The sequence below is a fragment of the Botrytis deweyae genome (genome assembly GCF_014898535.1).
Source record: "Botrytis deweyae strain B1 chromosome Unknown BDEW_013, whole genome shotgun sequence".
Taxonomy (NCBI): Eukaryota; Fungi; Ascomycota; class Leotiomycetes; order Helotiales; family Sclerotiniaceae; genus Botrytis; species Botrytis deweyae.
In genome coordinates, this window is record NW_024066220.1 from 593,355 (window position 1) to 609,209 (window position 15,855).

The 15,855-nt window shown below is 41.5% G+C and overlaps 5 protein-coding genes across 5 annotated transcripts; 3 read left to right on the forward strand and 2 right to left on the reverse strand.

The window, feature by feature from the left end:
• The first annotated feature begins 1,344 nt into the window (after nt 1-1,344).
• EAE98_006310 (uncharacterized protein) lies at nt 1,345-3,054 on the forward strand. The gene is made up of 3 exons (XM_038953933.1): nt 1,345-1,977; nt 2,024-2,348; nt 2,535-3,054. The coding sequence occupies exons 1-3, from the start codon at nt 1,799-1,801 to the stop codon at nt 2,817-2,819; spliced, it is 789 nt and encodes a 262-aa protein (XP_038809723.1). The 5' UTR covers nt 1,345-1,798; the 3' UTR covers nt 2,820-3,054.
• Nucleotides 3,055-3,312: 258 nt separating this feature from the next.
• On the forward strand, nt 3,313-4,116 carry EAE98_006311 (uncharacterized protein). Its single transcript, XM_038953934.1, has 2 exons — nt 3,313-3,717; nt 3,848-4,116. The coding sequence occupies exons 1-2, from the start codon at nt 3,427-3,429 to the stop codon at nt 4,055-4,057; spliced, it is 501 nt and encodes a 166-aa protein (XP_038809724.1). The 5' UTR covers nt 3,313-3,426; the 3' UTR covers nt 4,058-4,116.
• A 2,186-nt stretch (nt 4,117-6,302) lies between these two features.
• On the reverse strand, nt 6,303-7,638 carry EAE98_006312 (uncharacterized protein; the record flags this gene model as incomplete). The annotated part of the gene is made up of 3 exons (XM_038953935.1): nt 6,303-7,088; nt 7,144-7,305; nt 7,357-7,638. The coding sequence occupies 3 exons, from the start codon at nt 7,636-7,638 to the stop codon at nt 6,303-6,305; spliced, it is 1,230 nt and encodes a 409-aa protein (XP_038809725.1).
• Nucleotides 7,639-10,427: 2,789 nt separating this feature from the next.
• Nucleotides 10,428-11,979, forward strand: EAE98_006313 (uncharacterized protein; the record flags this gene model as incomplete). Its single annotated transcript, XM_038953936.1, has 2 exons — nt 10,428-11,364; nt 11,456-11,979. 2 exons carry the CDS (start codon nt 10,428-10,430, stop codon nt 11,977-11,979), a joined length of 1,461 nt encoding a protein of 486 aa, XP_038809726.1.
• A 909-nt stretch (nt 11,980-12,888) lies between these two features.
• EAE98_006314 (uncharacterized protein) lies at nt 12,889-15,319 on the reverse strand (the record flags this gene model as incomplete). Its single annotated transcript, XM_038953937.1, has 5 exons — nt 12,889-14,380; nt 14,430-14,759; nt 14,810-14,905; nt 14,955-15,189; nt 15,253-15,319. The coding sequence occupies 5 exons, from the start codon at nt 15,317-15,319 to the stop codon at nt 12,889-12,891; spliced, it is 2,220 nt and encodes a 739-aa protein (XP_038809727.1).
• Nucleotides 15,320-15,855: the final 536 nt, after the last annotated feature.

The window sequence follows — 15,855 nt, forward strand, 5'->3', positions numbered from 1 at the left end:
TGCGCTTTCGTATTGTGTATTGCTTTGATCGCGAACGAGACAAACCTGCTGTTAAGTTCCCAGAAGCAATGAGATTCTAGCCAACCCTTCAAAAAGCAGTTGCAAAGAGATAATATTCCGCGATCATGAATTCATAGGTTCCCTCAAAGGTCTCTGTCGATGTTCCCAGGTTGCGGTGCGTTTCTGATGTCGTCTTGCTACGATCGAGGAGTGTTTGATGGTGAAGTATAGACTTGAGAATTATGAGCTTGATATTGAATGATAGTCAAGTAGCTCGCTCTCATGCAATCGCAACCATACTATAAGTAGCTGATGGAAGAGGAAGGTAAAAGCTTTTGGTGGCCAACGGAGCAATTGTTGGACATGCAAATACACAAAAATAAGTAATACACAAAAGTGAAACCAAAGGAAATTCTCCTCGAATCACCTTTACTTTTTGCCGCTGGAAAAGCAAACAGACGAGTTATCTTTTCCTTCCCATTTCCTCATCCTCGTCTGTTCATATCCCACGGGGGCGCATCTTCCCCATGATGGTCAATATCCATTGGACTTGGACGCCCGTGAAAAGTGATTTTTCAATGTAGGGACCCATTTCGAATTTCTTAATCCGATTACTTGTCGAATCAAGTAGCACGTCTTACCTCTTGATAAGAAAGCAAATGGAAAATGATAGAAGGAAAACATTCTGATTTGTCCCAGTGCTGAGGTTGAGGTTACATCTCTTGTTACAAAAATGAGGCTTCACTTGGGTGAGCATCGGTGAAGTTACATTAGTGTGGGGTTGTGCGCTAATCCCACCAATCTCTCAGCAAGCACGACAAGCAGGGCTAAGCTCAAAATAATCTGCACGGACCAGGATCTTCTTCCACATCACGGAAGCTAAATTTATCTTGATAAGCAACCTGGAAATTTGACAAACAATATTCTCTTGAGCTTGGAAATCTTGTAATTCTTTGGAATATCCGAATCCAACTTTGAAAACCAAACGGCCTTTCAATGCTACATCGAGATCGGTCCAACCAATTCGACATGCATCCCGAAAAACGTGCAAACAACATGGTTAAGAAACACAAACGAACATGTCAACCTGTCAGCTCCAATCGGCCAGGAGTATCTTGAGAATCGTATCGATACCTTTTCTGCAAGCAGGATTCTACAGAAGTTTACACTGGGTCGTTGAATGACAAGTGGCTCCTATGGCAGAGGAGGCCGAGAGTGAAATATCAAATCCTAGTCATCACTAGTTGGAAGAAGCTGCAGCAAATCATCCCTTTGACGTCTAGCCTCGAAGGGATGTCCAAAGCCAACCTTTACTTGAAGGCTGAAACGTCATAATTGGTTGCAAGTGTTACATCGAAGGCACGGGAAGTGCACGCGAGAATGGCTCGGCTGGAATGTACTTTCTGGAAGTAACATTCCGTTAGCTTTGCGCGTAGCGGCAGAAAGGTTCCTATTTCTTGTCGTATTAAAATATCATACAAGAAGATACGACTTGTTGAGAAGTCAAAGGCAAAACATTGTAGGTACAGAAACACACAATAGCCCTTTGAAACTCAGTGTGTGCTCCCATCATAATTGAGTGCAAATTGCATCTGCTCAAGGATAAATGCATTCGTGGACGCGGTAGACGTCAAGTAACTTGGCAACGAGGTCTCATATTCTAAGCCTCTACATTCTTCACATCCGTTGATATGCATAACAAAATTTACAAGTATAAGTCATTTCCATACTCTCATTCCTTTCTGTTGTACACGCGTTGTCCCTCTCTCTTTTCCAAACTAACGGCATTATTTTCAATATGAGGACTGCAAGCTTGTTGGTCTTTCTGGCCTTTGCTAGAGGTATTTTGGGTGCTATCTGCACTCAAAATCAATGTGCTGATGCCATTACATCAATCGGTGAAATCAACGTTGGTCTCCAAAGTCGTTCATTAGATTGCGCCAAGTTCATAGCGACTACTGTCACTCCCAATGCTTCGTTCGTCAGTTCTAATTCCATTCATATTCTTCGCTAATTGATACAGAATTGCTTTGATAACTACGTCTGCCAATATGGAAGATTATCTCTATGTTCCTTCTCAAACAACAGCCGATCATGGTACAATTCCTACTTACGCATCATATTGTACCGACGCAGCTGCATATTCCTCCGCCTGTGATTGTGCGGGAGTTACACCTTCAGTAGTTGTCGCTCCAACTCCAACTACCTATCTCTACGATAAATTACCACTTTGCGCCAATCCGGCTACATGTGCCCAAGGATATAGTAACTCTGCTTGTGGAGGTGGTGCTGGTATTTGTATTCCTGGTGGAGGAAACGATGATTCTGGTTTCTGTGTCGCTGCAGGAGTGAGTATAAGCTATTCAATACTTCTTTTGTTTTTGATACCTCCTTTTCTTTCCTGATCTCGATCTTGATTTTTGTCTTCAGTCTATGTATTCATTTTGCTTCCCACTACCTCATCAATACCTCACATTCATGAATTTCCTTGGAATCTGTTCCAGATAAGCAATACTGATTCCCTTATCATATAGACTTGCGGAATTACCTGCGAAAACAATTCAGACTGTACAACTGGCATCTGTCTTAGGGATGTTTGTTGTGGTTCTACCTGTTACAATCCTTCGGTTCAATTTGTTACGACATACCCTCCTACTCCCAACAAGCTTGCCAAGAAAGACTTTAGAAATTTTAAGGATCTTTTCAACAAGTTCAACATGGCAAAATCGAAATTATTAGGCTCTTCGAAGAACAAAATCTTGGGTACTTATCTACCTGAAAACCCTCAGCCTACGAATTTCTTCAAAGGTGGATTTTGAGATGGCATTATTTAGATTGCTGATATATGGAAAGCTGGTCAGGTTGGAGGAAATGGGACTTGGGTTTTTACGGGATATGTATCTCTTTCTGCTGAAGTCATAGGGAGGATTTGAAAGTGTTTGATCTATTTCTTTGCGTTCAAGTATATGATATACATCAATGCGTCGTCGTTCTCTTCTTTTACCAGACCTTTTCTATCTAGATTACAACACAATACAAAATTGATAACTTTACACGAAAATCAAAATTTCCCAGCAGTCCCGACTCTATATTTTTCTCGAAACAATTGATATTGATACTGAAATAATATCTTATGACTCATCCAAATCCTGGAATCTTACGTATTATTGAGTCCAGCTCGTGTGTGAGACGTGTTTCCATAATGACGATTGCTGACAGAATTTAGTATCCGAAAAGTATCCGAATTTGGGGGCGGAAATGCAGATATAAATATCACATTACCACACGTCAAAATCTGACATTCTATCCAACCTCCCCATCTAAATCATAGCTCACATTATTCATTGTCATCCAACCCCAAAAATCTCATCATTCCATTCCCCAAACCCCAATTTCTCTTTACCCATTTCCTCAAGTCCAAAAAAAATGACAACCTTCATCGGTTTCCTCTCCTCCCCCCTCTCCCCAACCATAAACCACGCCGTCCCCTACATCCTCACAAACTGGACTCTCTCTTACCTTGTCCTCGCTTCTCGCCATTGGAAACAATACTACGGATTCGATCACAATGAATCCCCCCGCTACGATGTTCAGGAATATGGGGAGCGCATGGTGAAAGAGGGGAAATTGACGAAGAGACAGTTGGACAGGATTAAGAGGGTGCAGAGCGCGTCGAGTAATAGTATTGAACATTTTGCGTTCTTTTTGGGGTGTATTGTGAGTTTTTTTCTTTTTTTTTTTTTTTCAGATTTTACTTTTTTTCGGGTAGAAAGAAGGGGAGGGAGGAAGGAGGGGTAGAGGGGTATTAGATTAAGAATAGTAGATGTATAAAAACTAACACCCCCAGATCCTAGCACAACAAGCAGGACTCCCGATCCAAACAATCAATCAATTCGGATTATCCTACAATCTAGCGAGAATCGGATATGGATTCGCATATACGTTTATGGAAACGAGAAATACGAGTGTATTGAGGACGGCGTTTTGGTGGTGGGGAAATATTAGTTGTATTGGGATTTTGTTGAAGGCGGGGAGGGCGCTTAATGAGGAGGTTTGAGAGGCTGTGGTGAGGGGTAGGGGATTAGTTTCGTGGATGGGGTGGGATAGATATTCTAGGTGGGAGAAGTGGGTTTGGAATGGAGTGGAATGGTGAATGGAAGATGGAAGATGGCTAGTACTTGAGATACATCAGAGTCCTGTTTTTTTTTTTTTTTCAGGAATAGTATTGAGGCAGAAACGCCGCTTGTTCAGTCAATGAGACTTATTGTTCATGATCTATGTAGCATTATACTCAGTGGTACTTGCTACTTTCCTCTTTAATATGCTTATGTGTATTTGTTTTTCTCGTCACAATACAAATGACTGCCGAACTTATCATTCAGAAAGACTCCAGGTTTCCGCTCAATAAATCAAATACACATATAGAAATTCCCGGGCGGCGCGGACAGGAACATCTTGTTCGCAAGGGCCCCTCTGAAGAGTCGGGGGAGTAAATGTGTAGAATTCTGAAGCGTATATAAGATATTTCAGCTTGCCGATACGAAGTATTTTACCAAGGATAAACAGAAAGTTGCTTTATAAGATATACTCGTTGATGTCTCGCGCAGAAAGGAAGATGATACAGCAGTGAGTATGGGATACATCTCCAGTAGAAATCGCATACTTCAATTATTATGGTCAACGAGTATTTGAAATCCTTCCTGCAACTTTTCAAAAGCAGAATCGGATACTATGTATTCCAAGTGAGCCGGGGTAATTTTCTGGGATGCTGCAAATCGCGGGTCCACATTGAGGAACGAGTTGCGCGAAATGGTTGCAGCCGGTGCAGAGTAAGAAAGCAGACCAAATTGCTGGAGTATGTCTCTTTGATTTGAAAATATAACTGATGACGGCATGATGGGCTTTCTTACTATCTTCTCACAACTTTCTTGCTTGGCTGCAGTTGTTCATCAAGGTCAGCAAGTGCAATATCATCTCACCCATCACTGTCTGAATTAGTACCCAGGTACAGCGTAACTATGAGACTTTGCTGAGGAGGTTATAGAAGGATTCTCCGGCTTGCGAGATGATATCAAACGATTTCGTCTGCTGATGAGATGAGTTGAGCCTCGTTTTAACTTTAGCATGGCTTGATCAAATCTAATGATGTCAATCGAAGATGATCATCTTGACTTGCAAATCAATGTATTCTGAAACAGACTATTGTATCCAATTGATGAGAGAAAAAAGACGGGAGGTTTTGGAAGCTTGAATTTAGAGCAAAATTTGAGAATTAATACTGTATCTTGAGTAAAATTCTTTCCCCAAAATACAGCTTTGGATTAATGGGAGGAAGTGATTACACAAAACAGACAGAAAGCTTGTCAAACTACGAAAGAGCCCGTTATTACCAGCGCAGTAAAAAATGCTTAAAAATAATTCCAAAGATTTGCAAGTTATAGATTTAAAGAGAATCAACACATCATGCTGGTACGGGGTATGCTAAAGCAAAGTCCCTGCATCTCAATAGGTCTCTCAATGACCCTCGGCAGACGGCCAATCGCTCCAAGTTCAGATACCATTATTGAATATACTCTGCTGCTTTTCCGCCGGGTTCAAAATGTGAGAGATGGCTTAAGCATTGAATATGCTAGTCTATATACCTACTCTAACATGTCAGTAATAAAGTGAAAATGATGAATAAACACTTAATACCCATTACTCATCTTATATGCAACAGCAATCTAGCAGTGACAAAATACCACATACCAAGATTGGCTAGAGGTGAAATACCTTCTTACAGCGCATGATGTTCAAGGTAACCTCCTAGCTAGGAAGATATAGCGCAAATTGGATTCCCTGCATGTTCAAATCTGCGACAACTTGGCTATATCCACATTCTTTATTGCCATGGTCTTCAGCAGAATCTTTAACACTCAATCCAATCTGACTTTGCTCATGAGATGAAGACTTCAACATTCTAGTACTCTAACGAAATCTTGTATTGGTGATGGTGGCTTACAGCTTTCATCTAACTTTAAGAGGCTAGCGTCATTGTTGAGCCACTGAGGTTGAGAACCTCATCGTCGCACTACGATGCAAATGCCTAGGTAGGTAGGTACCTAGTAATAAAAATTTGAAGCCATTTGTATAGATTAAAAAGAGGCTGATGATTGTTTGAAGGCAAAAATTGAATTATATTAATTGTCTTGCCTCGACATCTGATAAAGGAGACATTAGAATATTATGGTAAATATGTACAAACCACACAGGGGGGCTAATTATAATTCTACAGTGTTTTTCCGAAACATGCCTTCCTCAAACTATGCTTTCCAGTGCGAATATCTTCCGCCGGAATCAGATGAACCAATTCCATTGGCAGCCTTTTTGATCCAAGCTTCAACAACCTTGAAATATTCGTCGTTGTTCTTCTCCAAGAATCCGAAATGAGCATTGCCATGAACACCGACATCAGCCATCTTGATCCAATCAGTCTTTACACCAACTTGATTGAGGTATTGAATGACACAATGTTCGTAAGTGATGTGAGGAGATGCTTCACCGGTGAATGCGACGTATGGTACCTTGGCTACATTAGGGAGGGTATGGATAGTGTAGTTTGCGGCGCTGCTTTGTTGGATGCAAGATCTGCTCTCTGGGGTATCCTCGCCAACCGTCTCGGTCATGAGTTCGGTATAGTTGGAGATAGGAGGATCATAATTAAGATTGGAGACAGTCAAGCCAAATGGACGAGCAGCTGATCTTCCAACAGAAGATGTTGCGTTTCCGGTGTAGGATTCGAATGGAATGTTTCCAGGTTCGAGGTTGACATTTCCGAGCACGAGATCTGGACATTCGTCTGAAATTACAATTGGGTGGATTGCGCCAATAGAGTGAGAAATCAAAAATGATGGACCAATCAATTGAAGAAGTTCGCAACCAGCGGCACGCATCGAGATTTCTTGTCGAGTATTGTTGGTAGTCAATGGCATGAACGAACTTTCAAATGCATCAAAGATAGGATCTCCTCTAACTCCAGTACCGGGCCATTGGGTATGTAGTTGGCTTTGGGGATAAGCATTGGCGATTTCTGGAGCTGTGAATCCGACCTAAGGAAAATTGTAAGTCTCTGTCATTATAGCGTATGTGGAAGCTAAAACATACCTCACTAATGTTTGCAGTTGATCCAATTCTCAAAGGATATCCTGCGAGATCCTCTTGGGTTCCGCGACCTACACTAGTTTGATCGACAACGTAAACTTGGTAACCCAAGTCCAAGAACATCGATGCAAAGCCTTTGCGATTATCAGGTGTATTGAGCCATGTCTATTTTTGATCAGTCGATGATGGCTTTCAGAGGGATTGAACGCGACATACTGCACCGGAAACTCCTCCACCGTGAAATAAGACCACGGGATATGGTTTTTTGATACCCTTGTGTGGAGTCAACTTTTCAACATACGCCTGATCGTAGGTCAACAGACCAATGGCTGCGTTCACGTAATGCCCTCCTACCCAAAAGACATCGCGTTTGTAAGATGTCTCTTGAGATTCACATTGTGGTCTGATACCATTGATTCCAGTACAATCCAGATCATCAGAAGATTTAGCTGAAGAGACCGTTGCAAGGCCGATAACGAGGGACCAGAGGAAAAACATCTCGTGAAAAAACGAAAGTGGTAGGTGAGATCAAGATCAAGATCGAGTTTGAAGTCAAAAAGGAAAACAAACTTTCAGAAAGGGTTCATGCCACTACATGGTAAATTAAATGACAGCGGACTAGAAGGCTAAATCCGCCTTGCCTTTGCCTGTACGCAATTTCACGAACTCCGCAGCATTATTATCGGATATTGTAGATCATATCCCATTTTGAAATACCCACGGATTACCCACCGATTACCCACCGATGAGAATTATGAGAGACGGAGAATTTGTCCCATCATAAAGTGCGATTGAAGGAAATTATGATATTGTATCCGATATCGTTTGTACAATAGTTCTCCAAGCTAAGTGCTAGAAGCATGTGCTAAAAGCATGTGCGTAAGGATTATTCTCTGGGCATCTGTCACTTTGACCGCTGTATGCTCAAGTTCATCTCTTATTGACATGGAAGAATTCTGGAATCTCAATCGAGACCGTTGAAATGTCAGAACCGAGTGATTCTCAAGGAACCCTTATATTAAGAGCAAGGTCTCGTTATATATGTGATGTTTGTAGTTAAGACGAAACGCCTCGCGTATATAAATAAAGGCAAAACCCGTAAGTTTTGAAATTTGAGCAGACGAAACGAAATTTGTATGAAGAAAACTTACTGAAGTACTAAATTTGCATTAAACTGGATGAAACTAGAAGAGAATTTTTTAGCAATGGTTTAGCAATGGTTTAGTAGGGATTTTCCTGTGTCTTTGAACCGATTTTTGGCATCGTGCGTAAACTTGCGAGTCATGATCACGAGATATGCCACTTGCGGTCTTACCATTTTCTTGTTTTGGGAGCACAACACTGGTAACCATGATCAAGTGGATTGGTTCAAATCGGACAATAAATTGTTCAGGTTTTCCTGAATAATTCTCGCAATGAATACGTATGTCAAATTTCATTTTATGAAAGAGATCGAGAGACCATGACAATGCATTCATTCATTGTTACATCGTTCCGGCACTTTCCCGCGTGTCTTTTTTCTATGAATACCTACGAGGGCGTGTTTTTGATGAATGCCGGATCCGTGCGCAGGGACATTTCCTTACCAAAATAAGCACAAACTTATCTATTTTGAAATTCAATAACAATTGAAATAAATATAGTATTTGAAAAATCTTTTTAAATTTAAATAATTTTTTATATCAAGATTCATATATAAGTTTAGTAAAGTAGAGTTATTAATATTTATAAAGTTATATTCATTATAAAAATCATATAGTAAATATTAGTGAGTTCGGTTATTTTGCCTGGCATTCATCAAAAACACGCCCTCGTACTCTATCCAATAGTCGGACTCGTACTTCGTACAAGGTTATGAAGGTTATGTGTTAGCCGTGGATCATGGATCGTCTTATCCATTTTCAAGGAGATCTGTACGAATTCTTACCTCGCTTCCCCATCAAAAGTTTGTTATATCACATCATCTTAATCAACCAATTTTTGCCATTAGTTTGTGGAAAGCCCGAAATTTCGCCTCGCGAGCATTTCTCAAAACCTTCCACTTATCATAACCATTAACAAATCGCCATTCCGCGTTTGAATGATCTACATATAGGAATGAAGATTAGGAAATTCATCCGACAGTGAGGCCGGGGGCAAATGTGATAATCCACTGTTGCACAAGAATTACCCAAATTCTGGTAGACCGATGTTCAAGGTAGTTTTAGGTTTTCCCAGAAAACCTATGGTGGTATTTTGAGGGGTCGCTACCAAGTCCAGGCACCGTTTGAAAAGGCAAGATGAAGCTCATTTGATACACATTAGATATCGCTCGATACCGGTAATTCAGACCAGATAAAAACGTTCCTCAGGTACCGAACGGCAACACCGTTTGCACAGTCGAGACGGTCTGTGTTTCTTTCCATATCGGCACGAAAACCTTAATCGTACGATTAGACCACTAATAGGTGCGCAAAGAGCAGCTGGCGTTCATAGGTAAATCGAATGAGGAAAGTCGCCGGCAAAATGTCTTGATAAGTGATGATGTGACCTGGGTGATTATAAGTTACACAGGGCACAAGGAACATGTTACTGCGGTTTCCTTGTGATCGGATTGAAGTTCAACATCTTCACCCTATTTCCTTCTAACAATCCATAGAAAGGTGGACTTTTTTGTGCTCCTGAAAGCTTGATGGTAGAGGAATGCAGCAACGGGATAGTAGTAGGGATCGAGTGATTCGGCATTCGACAAATAGACTGATCTAAAACCCAACCGGCCTTGGAAAATTATCGTTACTAAAGGATATGTGCCTAAGATCCCCTCAATTTCATGGATGGACCTTCCAAGACTTCTAAGGGATGTCAAGTAAGATCCTACATTCAACGATATCCTTTCCTTGCTCCTTATTTTTCTACCGTGTGCTCGTGTTAATATGGGATTCTTCTGCGATGTTTCTGACGGGATATTCTCAAGGGGTTTCAACACCATGCTCGTATCATATATTATACTTTCTTGATCTGAACTAAATCAAAGAGTCTAAGTAAAGATTTTCGTTGTATTTCTATCTTCCCCAGGTCTTTTCCACTTTTCAGCAGTTCGTGATTGTTTCTTCGCCATAAAGTTTTGCATGTAAGAATTGGTGAATCATTCAATGCGATCCTCAAAGCCAGGCTTCCCCGCGATATTCCCCTCTTCTTTTCCAAGAGTCTCGAATTGAGGATCATTTACGTTGTCATTGGTGTTGGATTGTGCTGCGATCGACTGGAGAAAGTGAAGACGTCGATTTAAAGCTTCAATCTTCCACATCATGTCCTCCTCGATACTATCGTCTTCGTCATCGATTATCTCCTCCGCAACCAAAACCTACGCAACCACCATCCCCACAGGTACTATATCAGCTCTCATCGGTCAACCACCAAATACTACCAATGACTACTACATCGTCGCCTACCTCAATGACGCCTTCGGCATTCACGGCAATCCTAACAAGGGAATTACCATTCCTCCTTTAGCACCACCAGGCTACGTTTACGAATCCCGCGCCACGTCAATTTTAATCGGAATGTCCGTATCCATCTTCTTCATGTTCACATTTACACTTGTTCGTCTTCTCATTCGTCTCCTAAATCGCGGTTTAAGACTCGGTCTGGACGATCTCTTCATTGTTCCCGGTGTCATCCTCGCAATTACGTGGCCAGTACTACAGATTTTAGCCGTCGTATATGGAGGCGCAGGAAAACACATTTGGGATGTAACATATGAGGAATATGGATACTTCAAACGCTATACCAATTGGTCCAAGATATTTTTCTTCGTAGCAGTAGGAGTGGTGAAGGTTTCCATTTGTCTTTTCAATCGCAGACTTACATCTATGACATCGGATAAGTGGCTCTTGTTCAACAACGTCTTTCTAGTTCTCCTGGCTATCTATATTCTAGTATCACTCTTCTGGAATATCTTTCTGTGTAACCCTGTTTGGGGAGGTTGGGACGCAATTCGATTGGGGAGAGAAGGAGTTGTTGCGAAATGCTTCCCGGTGGGAAAAATGGGAACAATTATGAGTACGATTCACGTCGTTATGGATTTTGGTCTATTGGCTGTCCCGCTCATTGTACTGTGGAAAGTCAAGATGGGATGGAGGACTAGAGGGAGATTGTACATTGTTTTTGCGGTGGGAGGTGTGAGCATGATTGGAAGTATTATGAGACAAATCCAGCAGACGAAGTTGAGCTCGGATGTTTTATGTAAGCTTATATTCTCAATCTTGAAATCTGGCCTTTTTATTTCATGGCCGGATTTTCAAAGTACAAACGATAGAAAACTAACACGTACTAGGGTCCTTCAAAGCTCTCGAGGATTGGACATTAGTCGATTTAACACTCGGTGTTATTGCCGCTTCTCTGCCCGTCCTCTCAGCCATCATTCCAGCCAAATGGAAAACAATCCACAGCTCTTCGTCCTATAAAAATCCATCTCATCTGGGTTCTCATCCTCTCTCCAACCCCGGAAACTACATGCGCTCGAAATACTCCGGCAAAAATGGAAAAGACGTGAAGAATGGACGAAATCGAGGAACAAACGGCGGTACATTTGGAGAAAGTGAGGAGAACATTGTGAGAACAGATGTTATCGAGTTGAGTTTTCAAAGTAAAGGGGAAGTTGAAAGTAGAGAGGAAAGAAAGGAGGAAGGAAATGGAGAAGGAGGAAGCGGAAGAGTCAAGAGGAGTTTCTCGAGGAATAGAAATCGCGGCGATTCGAATGAGAGAGCTGGTACGAATAAGCTAGATAAAGAGACGAGTGAATGGCACGGGGCCAAAGGCCAATATGGTCATAGAGTGGAAATTAGTAGGGACGAGTGACAATTAAAAGATTATGGGGGGTGGATGGGCTAGGACGATTTTACGTATTTTTACACCCTGTAATCCGGGGATACTTAATGAGAAGCTTCAAAGACGGTTTTTATAGGGATTGGTGGCTTGCGGTTTGGAAATGGGATCATTTCATTTATTTTTGGCGTTTCACAGATGGCCGAGTCGTACTAGATTGTGGACTCGTGGATATACCAAGCTTACCTGTACTATGGGATTTGTACAGTGGGCAGGTGGGTGTTTGTAATTGGGGGGAAAATATTTATGTTATGATGCCAATGAATTGTAAATAGGAGGAGGGTCATCTTTTTGAGTAGGAAAATGCTGCAATACAATCTCTGCAATATTTCGCTACTTTTATTCTATTCTAGTCACGAGAGCATCCGCCTCTATCTAACAGAAGTAGGAAAATGCTATGGGAATCCAGAATTATCATCTCTCAAAGTCAGTGAACAACAACTTTGATTCTCTATACCGGTAACCATTGGCAATCACCCCATCATTTATCTGCTACTTCATTCCGTTTCAAGCCTGACATTAGACGTGGATGTGCCCCCCTTAAAGAAAAAGGAACGTAAGGAACCATAGACTCTGCATAACCGAACAAATCAATTTGAATTATTACCACACCAATTTTACTTTTTCTTATGTCAAACATTATTGAAAAAATTCTTCGCCACATAGTGATCAAATGGGTATATATATGAAGGAAGTTCCTTGAGTTATCGAATTTTGATATCAAGCAGGATGGTAAACCACATAGCTACATAGTAAGATTACAATAGTGAGTTATAAGAATTGAATTTTTCCTAAAATCATAGGTGGGAATTATTAAAATGTGCATATCGTTTCCTAATTCATCAATATCCTATCTTATCGCGTTCCTTTCTTCTACCGCTCTCAGAAAGTATTCATCACTCCCCATACGCCCAGTAATCCCACAAAATTTAATCCATTAATTAACCCTCTCTTCGAACCATCAACACCACCATTGAAGACAATATTAGTAATAGCAAATGTGTCCGCACTTTTAGTTGAAGTCGAGCTAGCACCTCTATTTCCAGTTTCAATAGCCAGAATATCGGGCTCGCTTGCAGGGCTTGTAGTACTACTGCCACTGATGGCTACATTTTTTGAACTTGAGTAGGTGCTATAGAATGTCGACACCGGCTTGCCCGAACTATAGACTATTATTTCGCTAGTTCGAATTTCGGTGATGGAAGTAGTGTCAGTCAAAGTACTGTAATATGTTGATACAGGCTTTCCGGAACTGTAAATTACTATTTCGCTGGTTCGAATTTCCGTAACAGAGGCTTCTGATATTGCCAAATGAATTGGTAGAGACGTTGCGGCAGAAAGAGGAATGGTGGATACAATGCTTCCAGCATATTGCACGATTAAACCCGCAGCACCAAGGGTGGCGACAGCTGAATTGGAGAGTGTGATCGCTGGGCCATTGACAACGAGGGAGTGGGAACCGAGAATCAAGTTTGATGCATCAGTCCCTACAGAAACAATCTCGCCTCCTGCAAGAGTAGCAATCGCGCTCGATACAACTGCAGGTACGGGTGCAGCAGTTGGGATACTGTAGGCTGATACGACTCCATTCGATTCTTGGACTACAAGACCTTGAGACCCAAGACTAACAATTGAACCGGAACCCGAGAGTGTTATTGCTGGAGCACCGGAAGTAATTGTTTGACCGGCCACGATTAAAGTCGATGCACCTGGAATTGCCGAGATAATTTCTCCACCAGCGAGAGTAGCGATTTTACTTGGCGACACCGCTGATGCGACGGCCGTAGTGGTTGGAATTGTGTAAATACTTGATTGGGATGGGTCTTCATTTTCATTTGCAATGACCAAGCCAGATGGCGTGAGTTGAACAATGGAAGAAGAAATGGTAATAGGAGCTCCACCTAAAGAGGCAGTCTGGTCTCCTATAACTACTGTCGAGTCACCAGGAATCACGGAGATGACTGAAGAAGCAATTGTTGCGATTGGAATTGGTGTGTTGGCTGGGATAACAGGTACTGACGATACAGGCTGTGGTGAATCAACGGTAGTAGTTGGGTCTTGTACAGCTAAAACAGAAGTTGAGAGTACATTAGATGACGATGCCTCTAAGGGTGGAACACTAGTATCTGAAGGCACTGAACTAGATTTTGGGACTTGAACATCAGAAGTGGATGTGCTAGAAGGAGAGTTGACAGTGGATGTTTTTGATGGTTGACTTGGTGATGGTGATTTAGCGGTACTCGCTGGAATTGAAGTTGAAGTTGCTGGAGTTGCTGATGTGACAGGAAGAAGTGCGTTGACGGGGGGTACAGCTCCTGGTGGATCAAAAAGACCAAGTCGTGCATTATCTTGGCCACAGTGTCTAAAATATGGTCTGAATATATCAGCTCCTGTTTAGATACTTGAATATTTCAATAACTTACAGTCCAAGTGATTCAATCTGGGGTGTAGGGATAGCCAGGGCAGGAAAACATCTATTATAGTCATTGTCCATAGCATGCATACTTTGGATAGCACCGTTAGTCGAAGATTCGGTCAATGTAATTGTTGAACATCCTGAAATGATATCGCTCAGAGTAAGCAGCGCAGCTGGCGTTGTATTGACTTGCTGATCAGACGCCGTGTAGCGGGCAATTGTAGAGACATCGCTAGGATTCATCGAAATAATTACATTGCTCATTGTTGGACCAACTTGACCACAACTATTATATCCACTAATGGTATTTATGACCATGTACATTGATGGAGAAGTCCTAAACTCATTAGCATTAAACAGTATCTCTGGAATGACGTAAATACGCACATTGTAATCCCTATAGCTTCATTGTAATATGTGGAGGGGTAGGATATATTTCCACTTGCTTGAGGAAAGTATGACAATTGGACTGTTCCGGCGAATCTATTTACCAATATTAGCCAAGGCAACGAGTAGCGAGAGCTGCTCATACATATGACATGGCGTCCAGATCAATTGGGGAGTGATTCCATTAAGATTCCATTCTGTGCAGGTATTGATTGGAATGGATTGGTTTCCCCAGTATGGCCCAGGAGTAATAGGAAAAAACTGTGTCGTTGATTGAACATTTGCATATGAAAGAGTAGCGGAAGGTGTGATTGTAGAAGGGATAGATGCTGATACTGTAGATGCCGGGGTTGCGGAAGTGGTTGAATTTGAAAAAAGAACTATATACGAGGCATGAGTTCAATTCTCCCTTGATATCAAGAAACTAAATAATAGGGACATACCAGCAGCCTGACCAAAATTAAGAAACAGTATAATCACCCATAGTGATGATACAAGTCGCGGAGACATTATGAAAAGATTTCAAATGATGATTAAAAGAATGTGGGTTGGAAAAAGAACGACGCAACAAGATTCAAAATAAACATCACCACGTCTGTCGAAGATATAACATTGCGCCCTCTCAACTTGATACTCGAGACGTTATCTGACATAGAGCTTAAATCTAATCTGGAAGCCAAAAATAATCTCCAAGATTCATCCGGGTCAGATGTGATGGAGAGCTGACTTCAACGAACAATCAATTACCTAGCTCACAATAAACGATTTGACCAATTGTTGAAGAGAAATAGATGTATTTGTGGGTACATTATCCTACTTTTGTAAACTTTACATGGACATGTCGAATCCTCGTGGTTGTTAGGGACTATATCCTTGGCATAGTGATCCTTCCACGGCAACGGTAACATTTTCAGGGGAGATACAACAGATGTGATAAAAAACGGATCGTCTAAGGAGAAATTAGGTTCGATCAAGCTGTCTTCTGAATGATCTGATACAATGCTCATCCACACAAGTCAATCCCCTGTGTAGGTAGAGTATTTCAA